The sequence below is a fragment of the Anomaloglossus baeobatrachus genome, chromosome 2 (genome assembly GCF_048569485.1).
Source record: "Anomaloglossus baeobatrachus isolate aAnoBae1 chromosome 2, aAnoBae1.hap1, whole genome shotgun sequence".
NCBI classification, from domain to species: Eukaryota; Metazoa; Chordata; class Amphibia; order Anura; family Aromobatidae; genus Anomaloglossus; species Anomaloglossus baeobatrachus.
In genome coordinates this window covers 570,542,279-570,557,255 of record NC_134354.1, presented here as the reverse complement: position 1 = coordinate 570,557,255, position 14,977 = coordinate 570,542,279, and the positions used below count along the sequence as shown (strand labels likewise).

Sequence of the window (14,977 nt, the reverse complement as noted above, 5' to 3'; positions counted from 1 at the left end):
AAGAGCTAAAGGGAGCAGAGAGAGGCAGAGGGAAGAGCTAGAAGCAGCGGGAAGAGCTAGAGGCAGAGGGAGGAGCTAGAGGCAGAAGGAGGAGCTAGAGGCAGAAGAAGGAGCTAATGGCAGAGAGAGGAGCCAGAGGCAGCAGGAAGAGCTAGAGGCAACAAAAAAGAGCTAGAGGCAGAGGGAGGAGCTAGAGGCAGAGGGAGGAGCTAGAAACAGAAAGAGGAGCCAGAGGCAGCAGGAAGAGCTAGAGGCACAGGGAGGAGCTAGAAGCAGTGGAACAAGCTAGAGGCAGAGGGAGGAGCTAGAGGGGGAAGCTAGAGGGAGGAGCTAGAGGCAGAGCTCCGCCCCCTCCTTCCTCTTCTATATACACAGAATCTCATCAGTAACAGCTGCCATCTCCTCTCAGTAATGGGAAAGTCTTCACTGAGTACAGATTTTACCTCACAATTGAAAATTTTGATAATGACTGGTCCATTCTGGAAGAGAAAGAAGCAGATTTTCCTGATAAGATATATTACACAGTGGCTTATTTTCATGTTTACTCTTGATTTCCGTAACCACGGTTATGCTTTAAATTTGATCACATTGTTTTCCAAGAAAATCTTATTTTAAATACAAAAGATATTTTTTTAGGCGTCACCTTATTGTAAAAGCTGTAGTTTGTATTTTTGGGGGGGTTCTTCAGAGAGCTGTGTGAAGAGCTTTTTGTGTGATGAAAGGTAGTATTTATTGGTACCATTCTGAGATTAATGAGAGCTCTTCATTCAATTTTCTAAGTGACATTATAAAAAAAGCCAATTCTGTTCTGTTTTTTTCATGGTTTGCGATAAATAGCTTCTTAATTTTATAGTTTGTGTCGTTCTGGATTGTGGCCTTTATTTATGGTGTCCTCTGGGGCAGAGGTAGGTGAGGAGTTATACTTTTTTAGATCTATTTCTAAGAACTGTTAATTCACAATATTTTAATCCAAAACAAGAGGTACTTAGGAATTAGTCAAAACAGCGTGAGAAATGAGTGGAGTATTACAAAGATTGTTCCTGATCTTGATAAACTCTTCAAACATTCCATAAAAAGACCTAGTTCATAGCAAAGCACCAGAATGTTTGTAATGACATTGGCCGTGCTTCTGACAGTAAGGATCTGCATGCCGTCCTATTGTATGAGCAGAACATCTCTCACAGAAAGGAAACAGCCCTGTGGGACAGGAGTGCTATCAATTGTTCTGCGCAGTACCCAGTGGATACAGGCCATCCATCAGGCAGTGGTACTGCTGCTTCATAACTATTGGACAGCTCTTCTTTATACTAATACACAAATTCAGATCAAGTTATATTATATGTCCAACCAAAAACAGTAAAAGCACGATACATGAATTAAAGGAATCCTAACATTAGATCCAAGAATTAAAATCAGACCCTGTCTTAGTGATTACTGCCAGGTATGTTTTACTCTGAATCGCTGCGGTGTTACAAACAAAACATCATTTGAAGATCCGGCCTTAGGACTATAGGGACAGAACTGACGAGTCCGATGTGGCCCCCGCTGGCTTCTCCACGCACTGCTCCAATTGAGTGACAAGTTTCTCTTAGAGACAGACCTGTCAATCAACTGGAGTAGGAATTACAGCCAGGTATGTTCTGCTCTGAAATTCTTCAGCCAGATTGAGATGACAGTTCTCTACGCATGTACACACACGAGAAACATGTCTAAAGCGGGCTTTACATGCTACGATATATCTGACGAGATGTCGGCAGGGTCACGTCGTAATTGACGCACATCCGGCATTGTTAGTGATATCGTAGCGTGTGACAGCTATGAACGAGCAGAAATACTTACCTTCTCGTTCATCGCTGAAACGTCGCTCATTTTCAAAAAAATCGAACGTCCGGTTGTTCAATGTTCCCGAGGCAGCACACATCGCTCCGTGTGGCACCCCGGGAACGATGAACTGCAGCTTACCTGCGTCCTGCCGGCAAAGCGGAAGGAAGGAGGTAGGTGGGATGTTTACGTCCCGCTCATCTCCGCCCCTCTGCTTCTATTGGCCGGCCGCTGTGTGACGTGGCTGTGGAAGGCAAGTACGTGTGACGGGGGGGTTACAACATTGTGCGACACGGCAAGAAATTGCCCGTGCCGCACAAACGATGGGGGCGGGTGCGATCGCAAATGCGATCGCACGATAAATTGTAACGTGTAAAGCAGCCTTAACACTTGCAGTGATGGGTGAGCCAACAGCACTGGACTAGTCAGGTTTATCCCTAAAATTCATGGTTGGCGTTTCAAAGTATGTGTTCTCTGAAACAAGAGAGGTTTTTAGAGTGATACCTGTCTGCAATCGCCCAGCCAGGGTCTGTTCCATGCTGCTTAAATCCCTTTAAAGGACTTGTCCAGGTAAGTTGATACAGTGGTTTGACCAGTGAAGGAACTTATGGGGTTACCATACATAGGACATAACAGAGGTTTACTCAGAGTGTAGAGGTGGAACACTTACTAAGTAGCAATGAAAAAAGGATATCTACATCAGCTATGTATAAATTATACATCTGGTATAAATTACGCTAAATCAGTTGGCACAGAAGAGCTCCCATCCTCCAACATAGCAAACTTTTCCTGTAACTTTTGAAAAGTGGAAGGGTTAAGCACAAAATATAACATTTTTGAACAATTGTGTGTTGTGCAAAAAATGGTAGACTTTTTTTTTTACACTAGAAATGTTTCATAAAGCCCATGAGAAATTCACCCCAAAATGTCTACTTAATTTCTAATAGGCGGGCTTTACACGCTGTGACATCGCTAGCATCGGCTAGCGATGTCACGTGCGATAACACCCGCCCCCGTCGGTGGCACGATATGTGGTGATCGCTGCAGTAGCGAACATTATCGCTACGGCAGCGTCACACGCACATACCTGCTCTGCGACATCGCTGTGACCGGCGAACCGCCTCCTTTCAAAGGGGGCGGTTCGTTCAGCGTCACTGAACCGCCGCCCAATAGAAAAGGAGGGGAGGAGATGAGCGGCCGGAACATGCCGCCCACCTCCTTCCTTCCTCCTTTTCCGGTGGATGCAGGTAAGGAGATGTTTGTCGTTCCAGCGGCGCCACACATAGCGATGTGTGCTCCCGCAGGAACGACAAACAACATCGTTACTGCAGCAGCAACGATAATTGGGAATAGGGGGTGATGTCACCGATGAGCGATTTTGAACGTTTTTGTGACGATTCAAAATCGCTCATAGGTGTCACACACAACAACATAGCTAAACTGGCCGGATGTGCGTCAAAATTCCGTGACCCCAACGAGATCGCTTTAGCGATATCATAGCATGTAAAGCCACCCTTAGACTTGTAAGATGGCTGCAGAACATGTCATGCATGGGAGATATGTATCGCTATTGTGGTTATCCTCAATGATGAAAGCACATACAATACTGAGAGTGTAAAGGCCGCTTTACACCCAACGACATTGCTAACAAGATATCGTTGGGGTCACGGAATTCGTGACGCACATCCGGCCTCGTTAGCGACGTCGTTGTGTGTGACACCTACGAGCGACCGCTAATGATCAGAAATACTCACCAAATCGTTGATCGTTGACACGTCGTTCATTTTCAAAATATCGTTGCTCGTGCTGGACACAGGTTGTTCGTCGTTCCTGAGGCAGCACACATCGCTACGTGTGACACCCCGGGAATGACGAACAGTAGCGTTACTGCGTTCTCCGGCAACGAGGTGGGAGTGACGTGAATGCGGCTGCTCTCCGCCCCTCTGCTTCTATTGGTGGCCCGCTGATTGACGTCGCTGTGACGCCGTACACACCGCCCCCTTAAAAAAGAGGTTGTTCGCCGCCCACAGCGAAGTCGCTAGGAAGGTAAGTCCGTTTGACGCATCCTAGCGATATTGTTCGCCACGGGCAGCGATTTGCCTGTGACGCACAAACGACGGGGGCGGGTGCGATCGCTAGCGACATCGCTAACGATGTTGCAGCGTGTAAAGCGGCCTTTAAGGCCCTGTTACACGCAACAACATCGCTAACGAGATGTCGCTGGGGTCACGGAATTCGTGACGCACATCCGGCCTCGTTATCGACGTCGTTGCGTGTGACATGTACGAGCGACTGCTAACGATCCAAAACACTCACCACATCGTTGATTGTTGACACGTCGTTCATTTTCAAAATATCGTTGCTTGTTCTGGACGCAGGTTGTTCATCGTTCCTGAGGCAGCACACATCGCTACGTGTGACACCCCGGGAACGACGAACAACAGCGTTCCTGCGTCCTGCGTCACATAAAGTGGTGAAACAGTGTGTTTTTTTTCTTTTATTCCAAATAAAATATTTTTTCGGGTGTATGTGTTTATTTACTTTCACTTACAGGTTAATTATGGTAGGTATCTCGGAGAGACGCCTGTCATGATTAACCTAAAACTTAGTGGCAGCTATGGGCTGCTGCTATTAACCCCTTATTACCGAGATTGCCACCGCACCAGGGCAATTCGGGTTGAGCCGGGTAGAGTCCCGGGACTGTCGCATCGAATGCCGGGGTGTGTGCGGTGATGATGGGTGCGGTAGTGTCGGGGTGTGAGCGGTGATGATGGGTGCGGTAGTGCCGGGGTGTGTGCGGTGATGATGGGTGCAGTAGCGCCGGTGTGTGCGGTCATGATGGGTGCAGTAGTGCCTGCGTGTGTGCGGTGATGATGGGGGCTCTCTCTCTCTCGGCTAAAGAAAAAACGTAACGCAACGCATTATTTCACAGGAATCTGTTGCCTGAAATATCACACTATTTGCAAGGCATCAGTCACATACGTCACTTGCGACACTTGCCAAACGACGCAAGTGTGAAAGTGCCCTAAAATGTGTAGATACTTAGGAATGCATATGAAAATAGAAAAAAGTCTCCCTTATCTAAAGTTGCCAAGGAGAAGATGGCCTTTTCAATGCCAGATGGCTGTTTCCCGTATATTAGGATGCCATTTGGGTTGCAAGGAGCTCCAGTCACCTTCCAGAGAGCCATGGCTCAAATACTAGCTCCTCAAAAGAAGTACATAGCGACCTACCTGGATGACATTGTGATCTTCAGCCGGGATTGGGTAAGCCATCTGGGTAAAGTCTATGTGATATTTGATGCTTTAAGGTAGGCAGATTTTTTTCATTAACCCAAAGAAATGTGACATCGAGATGGAAGAAGCAAAACTACTTGGGCTATGCCGTGGGCAAGGGCAGGATCAAGCCCCATGTGAATAAGGTGGACGCAATAGAGAATTGGCCACAACTGCTCTCACAGAACGAAGTTAAGGCATTTCTGGCCATTGTCGAATACTACAGTCGGTTCATCTCTATCGTCGTCATAATAGCCACATCCCTCACTCACCTTCTTAACGGTACGAAATAGACTATGGCCAAGTCGTCTCCAGAAACTGAGATGGTTTCCCAGGAACTTAAGCTAGCCCTGTGTAAACAGCCTGTGTTGGTGGCACACACGACTTCAATAAGGAATTTATGGTCCAGGTTAGGTTATGTTCAGGTTAGGCTATGGTCGGGTTAGGTGCCCTCTTGTCTCAGGAAGTGAACAACGAAAGCAAACAATAATGCACCTGAATAGGAAACTGTATTCCTGCTAGAATTACTCCATCATGGAAAAGGAGTGTTTAGCCATCAAGTGGTCATTGGACACTTTAAGATACTACATATTAGGCAGGAAATTTAGGTTAGTGTCACACCATGCCCTGCTGAGGTGGATGCAGGAAATGAAAAAGAATAATGCAGAGTAACAAGATGGTTGTTAGCACTCCATGACTTTAGATTTCATGTAGAGCATAAACCAGGGACATCAAGGGTCTGTATGATGATGGAAGGTGCCAAGCCCTCCAGCTTTGAGCAAGGGGGGGTATGTAAGATGGCTGAGAGGCACATCATGGATGGTAAATATGTATCATAGAAGTGGTTATCCTCAGTGATGTAAGTCCGGAAGCAAGCTCCAGCACCTATAGTATTGAGTGTTTTAATAGGGCATGGAAATGGCCGTGTTTACAAGCAGTCAGAGATATGGAGGCGACTGGCTGCTCACATATCTCCATTTCGGGGCATGGTATGGTGAATATAATTAAGTCCAGGTATATCATTAAAGGGGTTATCCGGCTTCTTTTGACTTTTTTTCATTATTACCCTATTGGGCTACATTGGGGCAGGTAAGTAGATAGAGACCACTTACCTGCCCTGCTGTCAGCCCCTCTCCCCCGGCTCAGAGTGGTCATGTGACCGCTCCTGCTGCGATTTTGCTGCTTCCGGTCATTTCATGTCTACATGGGCAGGGCCATGTTGACATGCAAATCTGGAACAGCATGTCGCCTCCCTGCTGGGCTGTACAGTGCGTGGAGTAACCAGACGACCTGGGAACTGTCTCCCCCCCCCTCCCCCGTGCGCGCTGTCTGTGTCATCATGGGTCATCTGTGTCTGTGCATCAGTCTGTGTCCCGCGCCAGCCCCGCGGATGTCCGCACTGCAGCGTGTCAGTGTTTGCCCCCCTCTGCAGTATCAGCAGCTTCTCACCCTGCAGTGCTGGCATCCGCGGGGATGACGAGCGCTGCTTGTCATCACTGCCCGTGCAGTCTGTGTCCTGCTCCCTGCCAGCCCCGCAGCTGCCCACACTGGAATGTCAGTGTCTGCCCGCAGTATCAGCAGCTTCTCACGCCACGGGGCTGGCAGGGAGCGGGACACTGCTGCTGAGGTTAGATGAGATAATTACCTGCTGTGACGATCTCCTGCCTCCTGACGTCACCGCGGTCACTGCTGTCTATGCCTGTCTCGCGGGCGGCCCGAGACTGTCACTAACAGTGACGTCACGGGCTCTCGCGATACTGCGTAGAACGCGGCGGGCATAGAAGTCAGTGACAGCGCTGACGTCAGCAGTGCAGGAGATCGTTACTGCAGGTAATGATCTCATCTAACCTCCTAACCTCCCCTGCAGTGACCTGGGCTGACCTATTAATGTTAGCTCAGGTCACTGCACGGCTCTCCCAGCCAATGGGGAACATTTTGTTCTTCATTGACTGGGAGTCTCATTGACTATGGTATGGATCGCCGTGCAACCCCCTTATTGGATTACGCCGGACCCGATTTGATTGTTCTTGTCAATAAATTGGTGAAAGAGGGAATGTGGGGAGTGTTTTTTCAAATAAAACTTTTTTTGTTGTCTATTTTTTATTTCTTACTGACTGGGTTTGTGATGTCGGGTATCTGATAGACGCGTGACATCCCTAACCCCAGGGCTTGATGCCAGGTGACATTACTAATCTAGCATCAACCACATATATTACCCCATTTGCCACCGCACCAGGGCAATGGGATGAGTTGGGGCAAAGCGCCAGGATGGCACATCCAATGGATGCGCCACTTCTGGGGCAGCTGTAGCCTGCTATTTTTAGGCTGGGGAGTGTCCAATAACGGTGGACCTCCCCAGTCTGAGAATACCAGACCACAGCTGTCCGCTTTACCTTGGCTGGTGATGCAATTTGGGGGGGACCCCACGTTTTTTGTTTTAAATTATTTATTTAATTTTAAATAACAGCGTGGGGTGCCCTCTGTTTTGGATTACCAGCCAAGGTGAAGCTGCCAGCTGTGGTCTGCAGGCTGCAGCCGTCTGCTTTACCCTAGCTGGCTACAAAAGATAGGGGGACCTCACGTCGTTTTTTTTTTAATTATTTATTTATTTATTAGCTAAATACAAGGCTAAGCACCCTTTAATGCCACATGAAAGGCACTAAAGGGTGCCAGCTTAGAATATGTGGGGGGGGGGGTAGGACATTATATTGGTCTTTCTCATCTATTATCTATCCCTCTATCTATCCCTTCATTCATTCATCCATGCCTCTATTTAGCCCTCTAGCTATCTGTCTCTATCTATCCCTCTATCTATCTAGCTGCTTCCGTTTTTTTGCAGTATGAAAAAAAGTAGGAAGGTACGCAGATGACATACGGACCATATACGGAACGGAACGGATGCCACACAGTTGCATCCGTGAAAAAACATGACCATTTTTTGCGGACCGCAAAAACGGGGCAGTCCTGTGAATGTAGCCTAATCAAGAGGCTTATGAGGGTGATGTATTTAATTACAAATAACTGTTTTTTCTTGGTGTATGTGTTTATTTATTTGCTGTGTCACAGATGAGAGAAGCTGGATCTCTGCTCTGTCACATGCTGAGAGGTCAGGTGCTGGGCAGAATACTGACAGCCAATGAGTGTGCAGAGGGAGGGCAGGGGGCATTTCTGGACACTGAGGCCGGGCAGGGGCCGTTTCTGGACACTGAGGCCGGGCAGGGGGCGTTTCTGGACACTGAGGCCGGGCAGGGGGCGTTTCTGGACACTGAGGCCGGGCAGGGGGTGTTTCTGGACAGTGAGGCTGGGTGGTGCCAGCTCTGATGAGGTTTGGCAACCAAGAATACAGGAAATTGTCATGTTTGCTGGAGCTGAATGTAAACAAAGCTGCAGAGAATAAAGGGTAAATTCAAGAGGAACAAAAGTTAGAAAACAAAAAATAACAATGTAGGGGTGATTTATATGACAATACAGCATAGATTAGCTTACATTTTTTTTTGGAGTGTATGTCGGATAACTCCTTTAAGTGTCTGTGTGTGGAGGTAAGGCCTGGGTGTTTTATTTAAATTGCTTCCCATACCTACCTTAAATTCAACCAAGCGAGTCAAGATCCCTGCAGTCTGAATTCATATAATATACTGTAGATAGATATCACACATTTAACACAAGATTAAAAAGGTACTTTTTCAGTTTACAGGGACATAACTAATATGAAATAACAAGCTGTATAATATGTAACAGACAATCAATTAAAAAAAAAAAAATCCTACTCCTAGATTTGGCTATGAGAACACTATACCCAGACTCTGTATTACCCAACCTGAGGAAACCTGGGAAGAAAAATGGCGAAACATATTTTGGAGGATAACATTTCAGGCGTGAGAATGGTTTAGCCTAGATCTGACCTTTTAATTACGTTCAAGCTGGTTACTTGAAATTAGAACAGAACATCTCTGTTAGAAAATGACATAATAAAACTAAACTTAAAGAGAACCTGTCAGCAGCATTAGGGCAATATTGGCGCTGTCATAGTGATTAAAATGATACCTGAGTTGAAGAAATACATTTTGTATATTTTCATTAAAGTGAACCTGTCACCACTTTTTGGCCTATAAGCTGCGGCCAGCACCAGTGGCTCTTATATACAGCATTCTAACATGCTGTATATAAGAGCCCAGACCGCTGTGTAAGGCTGCTTTCACACTACGTCTTTTTAACATGCGTCCTGAACGTTTTTTTAACGCAGAAACGGATCCAGTGCAAATGCGTTTTCATTTCAATGCATTTGCAATGGACTCGCGTTAACATGCGTTCACCTGCGTTTGTGTGCGTTATAGTGAGGATCCAGTGACTTGCAGTTTTTTAACATCTTTCAAAAACGCTACTTGTAGCGTTTTTGAGCTGCGTCCAACTCCTGCAAATTGCTGGATCCTGACTAAACAGCATGCAAACGTATGTGAACGCTGGCGTGCTGATAGGCAGGATCCTGCTTGCTCTACTGAGCATGCCCAGAAGCCAGCCTCCGTGATCAGTCTATCTCTCTCCTACCTCTATGTCTCTCTCCCCCTCTCTCTCTGTCTCTCCCCCTCCCTCTCCCCCACCTGAGAGCTGCGGACACTCGTAACCAAGGTAAATATCGGGTAACCACTTATCTTAGTTACCCGATGTTTACGTTGGTAACGTGTGCAGGGAGCCCGGCTCCTAGCAGCTGCAGACGCTCGTAACCAAAGTAAATATCGGGTATCCAAGCAAGTATACCCGATGTTTACCTTGGTTACGAGCCTCGCAGCTGTCAGATGCCGGCTCCCAGTCTGGCACGTTTAGTTCCCCTCACTCCCGATCACATGACTCCAATGCCCGCCCCTAAACATCCAGTGACAAGATCCTGCAAAATAAGACATGCGTTTGCATGCATTTTTTGCTGTAAAAGCAGGATCCGCTTTTGCAGCAAAAAACCGTTCAGGACGCATGTTAAAAAGACGTAGTGTGAAAGCAGCCTTAAACATAAAAAATACTTTATAATACTCACTTAACGGTCCCGCTGCGGTGGATGTGGCTCAAATGAGCGTCTTCGTCCTCCGATGTCGGCGCCTCCTCTTTCAGCCATCTTTGTCCTCCATCTTCTGAAGCCACGGTGCATGACGCGTCCGACGTCATACACACTCACCGGCATTCAGGCCCTGAGCAGGCACACTTTGATCTGTCCTGAGCAGGGCAGATCAAAGTATTGTAGTGCGCATGCGCGGGACCGGCGGGTGTGTATGACGTAGATGCGTCATGAACCGCGGCTTCACAAGATGGAGGCAAAGATGGCCGAAAGAGGAGGCGACGGCACCGAAGGTCGAAGACGCCCATTTGAACCACATCCACCGCAGCGGCTATTTAGGTGAGTATAAGGCTGTGTCCGCACTTTGCGTTTCCACCTGCGTTTCAGGTGCATTTTAGGTCCGTTTTGAACTGCAACGTTTTCATGCCAAAAGGCATGCGTTCTGTTTTTCTAGCAAAGTGTATGGAAAATGTGGATTTGCTGTCCGCACTTTGCGTTTCAAAACGCAGCGTTTAATTTGCATATTTTGTGGCAAAAACCATGCGTTCAAAGAAGCAACATGTCAATTGTTTTTGCCATTTTTGTTGCGTTTTGCTAACATTGAAGTCAATGAGAAATGGCAAAAAACAAGAATCCTTCAAATTCCAGCGTTTTACCTGCTTTTTAGGTGCTGAAAACATGCGTTTTGGACTTACAAAACGCATGCTTTTCTGACATTGAAATAATGGTATAATATGATCCTTTACACACACATAGTCCGACAATTAAATTAAAGAAAAATATTACTTTATTGATATTTTTCCACTAAATAGTATAAAACCGCTATAATTATATGTAATATAACTATTTTATTTAATTTTTCAAAAATTAGATATGTGCTCCTTTTTTCTCTATTTTTTTCATTAGGTTTGACTGTTTAAACTTTATTTAGCTGTGTCTTTATGTTCAAAATGCATCTGTCAAAACGCAATGGAAAAGCATTTAAAAAGCGCTAAAAACGCGGTAAATACGCATGCATTTTTAGCGCTATTTTGTGGACAAAAGCAACTTTGGCAAAATCAATTACCGCCTAAATGTGCGTTTTGACATGCGTTTAGGACGACACAAAGTGCGGACATAGCCTTATAAGGGTTTTTTAATGTTTTACACAGCGGCCTGAGTTTTTATTTACAGCATGTTAGAATGCTGTATATAAGAGCCCACTGGTGCTGGCCGCAGCTTATAAGGCAAAAAATTGATGACAGGTTCCTTTTAATCTGTGTTTGAAGTTTCTTCTCATTCATATCTTCAAGCATCATGGCGGGCCTGAGTGGCGGGAGTCGTGGAAGGGTCTTCAGCTCTAGTCATGGCTCTTTGTTGCCTCTAGGTGTCTTTTCTTCTTTTTTATTTATTTTGTACTGGCGCCATCCTAGCCGTGGGTGGTGCTTGTGCAGACTGATCTCTTGGTAGTCTTCAGGAAAAATGGCAATGGCGGCTGCATATGCACAGATTCCTAGATTCCTCAGTGCCACTGGGATCACTTCAGATAAACTCCTTGAGGGATGTAGTTTCCAAAATCGGGTGACTTGTGGGGTGATTTCCACTATATAGGCACATGGCGTCCGCTATCTCTTCCAACCAATTCTGCATTCCCAAAATTCAAAGAGGGCTCTTTCCCTTCCGAGCTAGGCCATGCGCCCAAACAGTAGTTTTCCACCATATATGGGGTATACCTGTACTCAGGAGAAGTTGCACAACAAATTATATGTTTCTTTGTCTAATGTTACACATGTGAAAAATTATACAATTGGGGTAAACACAACATTGTTGTAGAAAAAAAGTAATATGTTTTCATTTTTTCCTTCCATATTGCTTTAATTCCAGTAAAGCGCCTTAAGGGTTAAACTTGAATGTGGTTTTAAGCACTTTGAGGGGCGCAGTTTTTAAAATGGTGTCACTTTTGGGTATTTTCTGCCACATAGGCTCAACAAAGTCACTTGCAATGTGATGTGGTCGCTAAAAAAATTGGTTTTGTAAATTTTGTTGGAAAAATGAGAAATTGCTGATTTTAACCCTTCTAATTTCCTAACAAACAAACTGTACAAAAATAGAGCTTATATAAAGTAGACGTGTGGGAAATGTTATTTATTAAAAATTTTGTGTGAAATAACTCTCTGGTTTAAGGGCAAAAATGCCATTTTAACACTTTTTGTAAACTTTTTGATATTTTCATAAAAAAAGGCAAATTATATTGATCAAAATTTACCACTAACATGAAGCACAATGTCATGAAAAAAAATATTCTTAGAATCACTGGGAAATACTGAAGCGTTCCAGAGTTATTACCTCATGAAGTGACACTGGTCAGAATTGTAAAATTTGGACTGGTCAGTTAGGTGAAAAAAAAAAAATCACTGATAAAATCAGACACACTGACCAAATACTGATGAACATTGTATCCCAAACATTTATGAACAGTGGTCCATGTATTTACATATGAAAAAATGAATTTCCGAATGAAGCCTAAGATTACATAGGGAACGGCCAAGCAATATTACAGGGAACCTGTCACCTTTTCACCTGCGGGGCGGTCTGATACGGTCCGGCATCTCCTCTACCCTTGCCGTTCTCTGGTCCGGCGCCTCCTCTATCCTTGCCGTTCTCGGGTCCGACGCCTCCTCTATCCTTGCCGTTCTCGGGTCCGGTGCCTCCTCTATTCTTGCCAGTCTTGGGCCCGGCGCTTCCTCTATCCTTGCCATTTTCAGGTCCGGTGCCTCCTCTATCCTTATGATCGCAGTCCTCTTTGCTTCATGTGGATGACGGGTCCTACGTCTTCCACACAGGCCGGCATTGCACTCCTGCGCACATGCACTTTGCTCTGCCCTGCTGGACGCGTCATCCACACAAAGCAAGGAGGACAGAGATGGACGGAAGAGAGGAGGCGCAAGACCAAGGACAGCAAGGATAGAGGAGGCGCTGCACTCAAGAACAGCGATGGCCATTAGCCTGGACTATATCAGACTGCCCGGCAGGTAAGCAGGTAACAGGTTCCCTTTAATGCAGATCTGCCAACAGATTTTAAGATACAAACTGCATACATTATAAAATAGATATCTAAGGGGTACTTTGCACGTTGCAACATCGCTAGCATCGGCTAGCGATGCCGAGCGCGATAGTACCCTCCCCCGTCGCACATGCGATATCTTGTGATAGCTGCCGTAGCGAAAATTATCGCTACGGCAGCTTCACACGCACTTACCTCCCCTGCGACGTCGCTCTGGCCGGCGACCCGCCTCCTTCCTAAGGGGGCGGGTCGTGCAGCGTCACAGCGACGTCACACGGCAGGCGGCCAATAGAAGTGGAGGGGTGGAGATGAGCGGGACGTAAACATCCCGCCTACCTCCTTCCTTCCGCATCGCCGGTGGAGGCAGGTAAGGAGATGTTCCTCGATCCTGCGGCTTCACACACAGCGATGTGTGCTGCCGCAGGAACGAGGAACAACGTCGTATCTCCTATTGGTGCGACATTATGAAAATGTCCGACGCTACACAGATCACCGATTTACGACGCTTTTGCGATCCTTTATCGGCGCATCTAGGCTTTACATGTTGCGACGTCGTTACTGGCGCCAGATGTGCATCACTTTCAATTTGACCCCGACGAGATCACAGTAGCGATGTCGCAGCGTGCAAAGTACTCCTTAGACCCAACGAGACAGGTGTACTTATGCTGAAAATCAGTTTCAGATTGGCTGTAGAATCTTAAAGCAAAAGCTGGACTCATAAAATGCTCATTTAAATATTATGCAGAAAAACATTCAAAACAGATTATTAAGCAATTCTAACATGTATGTTTAAAGCAAATACACCAGCCTCTTCAGATCTACATGATTCATGTAGTAATGTCTTCAGTTTGTTTCGTGAAATCTGGTAACAGATTTGCTTTAAGATCATAAATGTCACTGTAACAACTCAACCAATGATAGTGAATGTGATTGTGCAGAAATCCAGTAGGGCTGACCTTAACTTGTGGGTCGTTACATGAATACATCCACTATCATTGGTTTTGATGGAGCAGAGTGACATTGTAATTACACACTGCTGTATAAATGCCTTGCAGACGCTCGGTATAAGCACTCTCCTGGAAGTCCATATATTATTAGAACTCCCATTATGGGATATTTCAGTATAACATTGGTTACACCTTATATTGGATATTTTGCAAAACATATTTTTTATTTTTATTCCCTCAAAAACCATTAACTAATTTTGTAATTAGTGATGAGAAATGAGCAGACAGAAGACGGCAACGAGCAGGAAGTGTTAAATAATGGAGCGCAGCCAAGACTCCCATTTAGCCGTGCGGTAAGAGGAGATGGTTCGGCCGTATGAGAAATGTCATGCTGCAGCTCAGCTCTGCCGTCACACACTTCCCGTCTCTCAGTTCCTTGCTTCTTACCATGCTTGATCTCCGGTCCAGGAACAAGACCCCATGTAATCAGCTACTTATCCAAACCAAAGAACTTCTAATCTGTTACTGTAAATTGGGAGAAAGCAAGTTTTAATTAATTTATTAAAAGGCGTCTTCTCTAAAGCCTTGAAAGTCTAAGACGTCCTTGACTGGCGTCCAGTCTGTGAATAATTTCACCATCAAATATGAAAACACAGAATTGTGTGACTGCTGAGAACTGGCAGAGCGGTGTCTACTCAATACACTGACTGTAGAAATGTACAGAATGTTCTTTCCATAGCCATTTATCTATTATTTTATGGTTGTTTCTGGATACTCAGATAAAACATTATAATCCGGAGGGTAACATACAGAGCCTCAGAATACGGAGGTAAAATATGTCCGTAAG

The 14,977-nt window shown here is 45.6% G+C and overlaps 1 protein-coding gene across 2 annotated transcripts in view; it reads right to left on the bottom strand.

Annotated features, from left to right (window-relative positions):
• ABCC4 (ATP binding cassette subfamily C member 4 (PEL blood group)) overlaps positions 1 to 14,977 on the bottom strand; it is a 410,039-nt gene that overhangs the window by 375,181 nt on the left and 19,881 nt on the right. Inside the window, exon 2 of one of the 2 annotated variants that reach the window (XM_075336756.1) lies at positions 14,578 to 14,655. The exons of the other annotated variant lie outside the window; for it this stretch is intronic. Coding sequence (XP_075192871.1) covers positions 14,578 to 14,612 — 35 coding nt within the window. The 5' untranslated portion in view covers positions 14,613 to 14,655. The remainder of the gene's footprint in view (positions 1 to 14,577; positions 14,656 to 14,977) is intronic. 2 annotated transcript variants of the gene reach the window in all.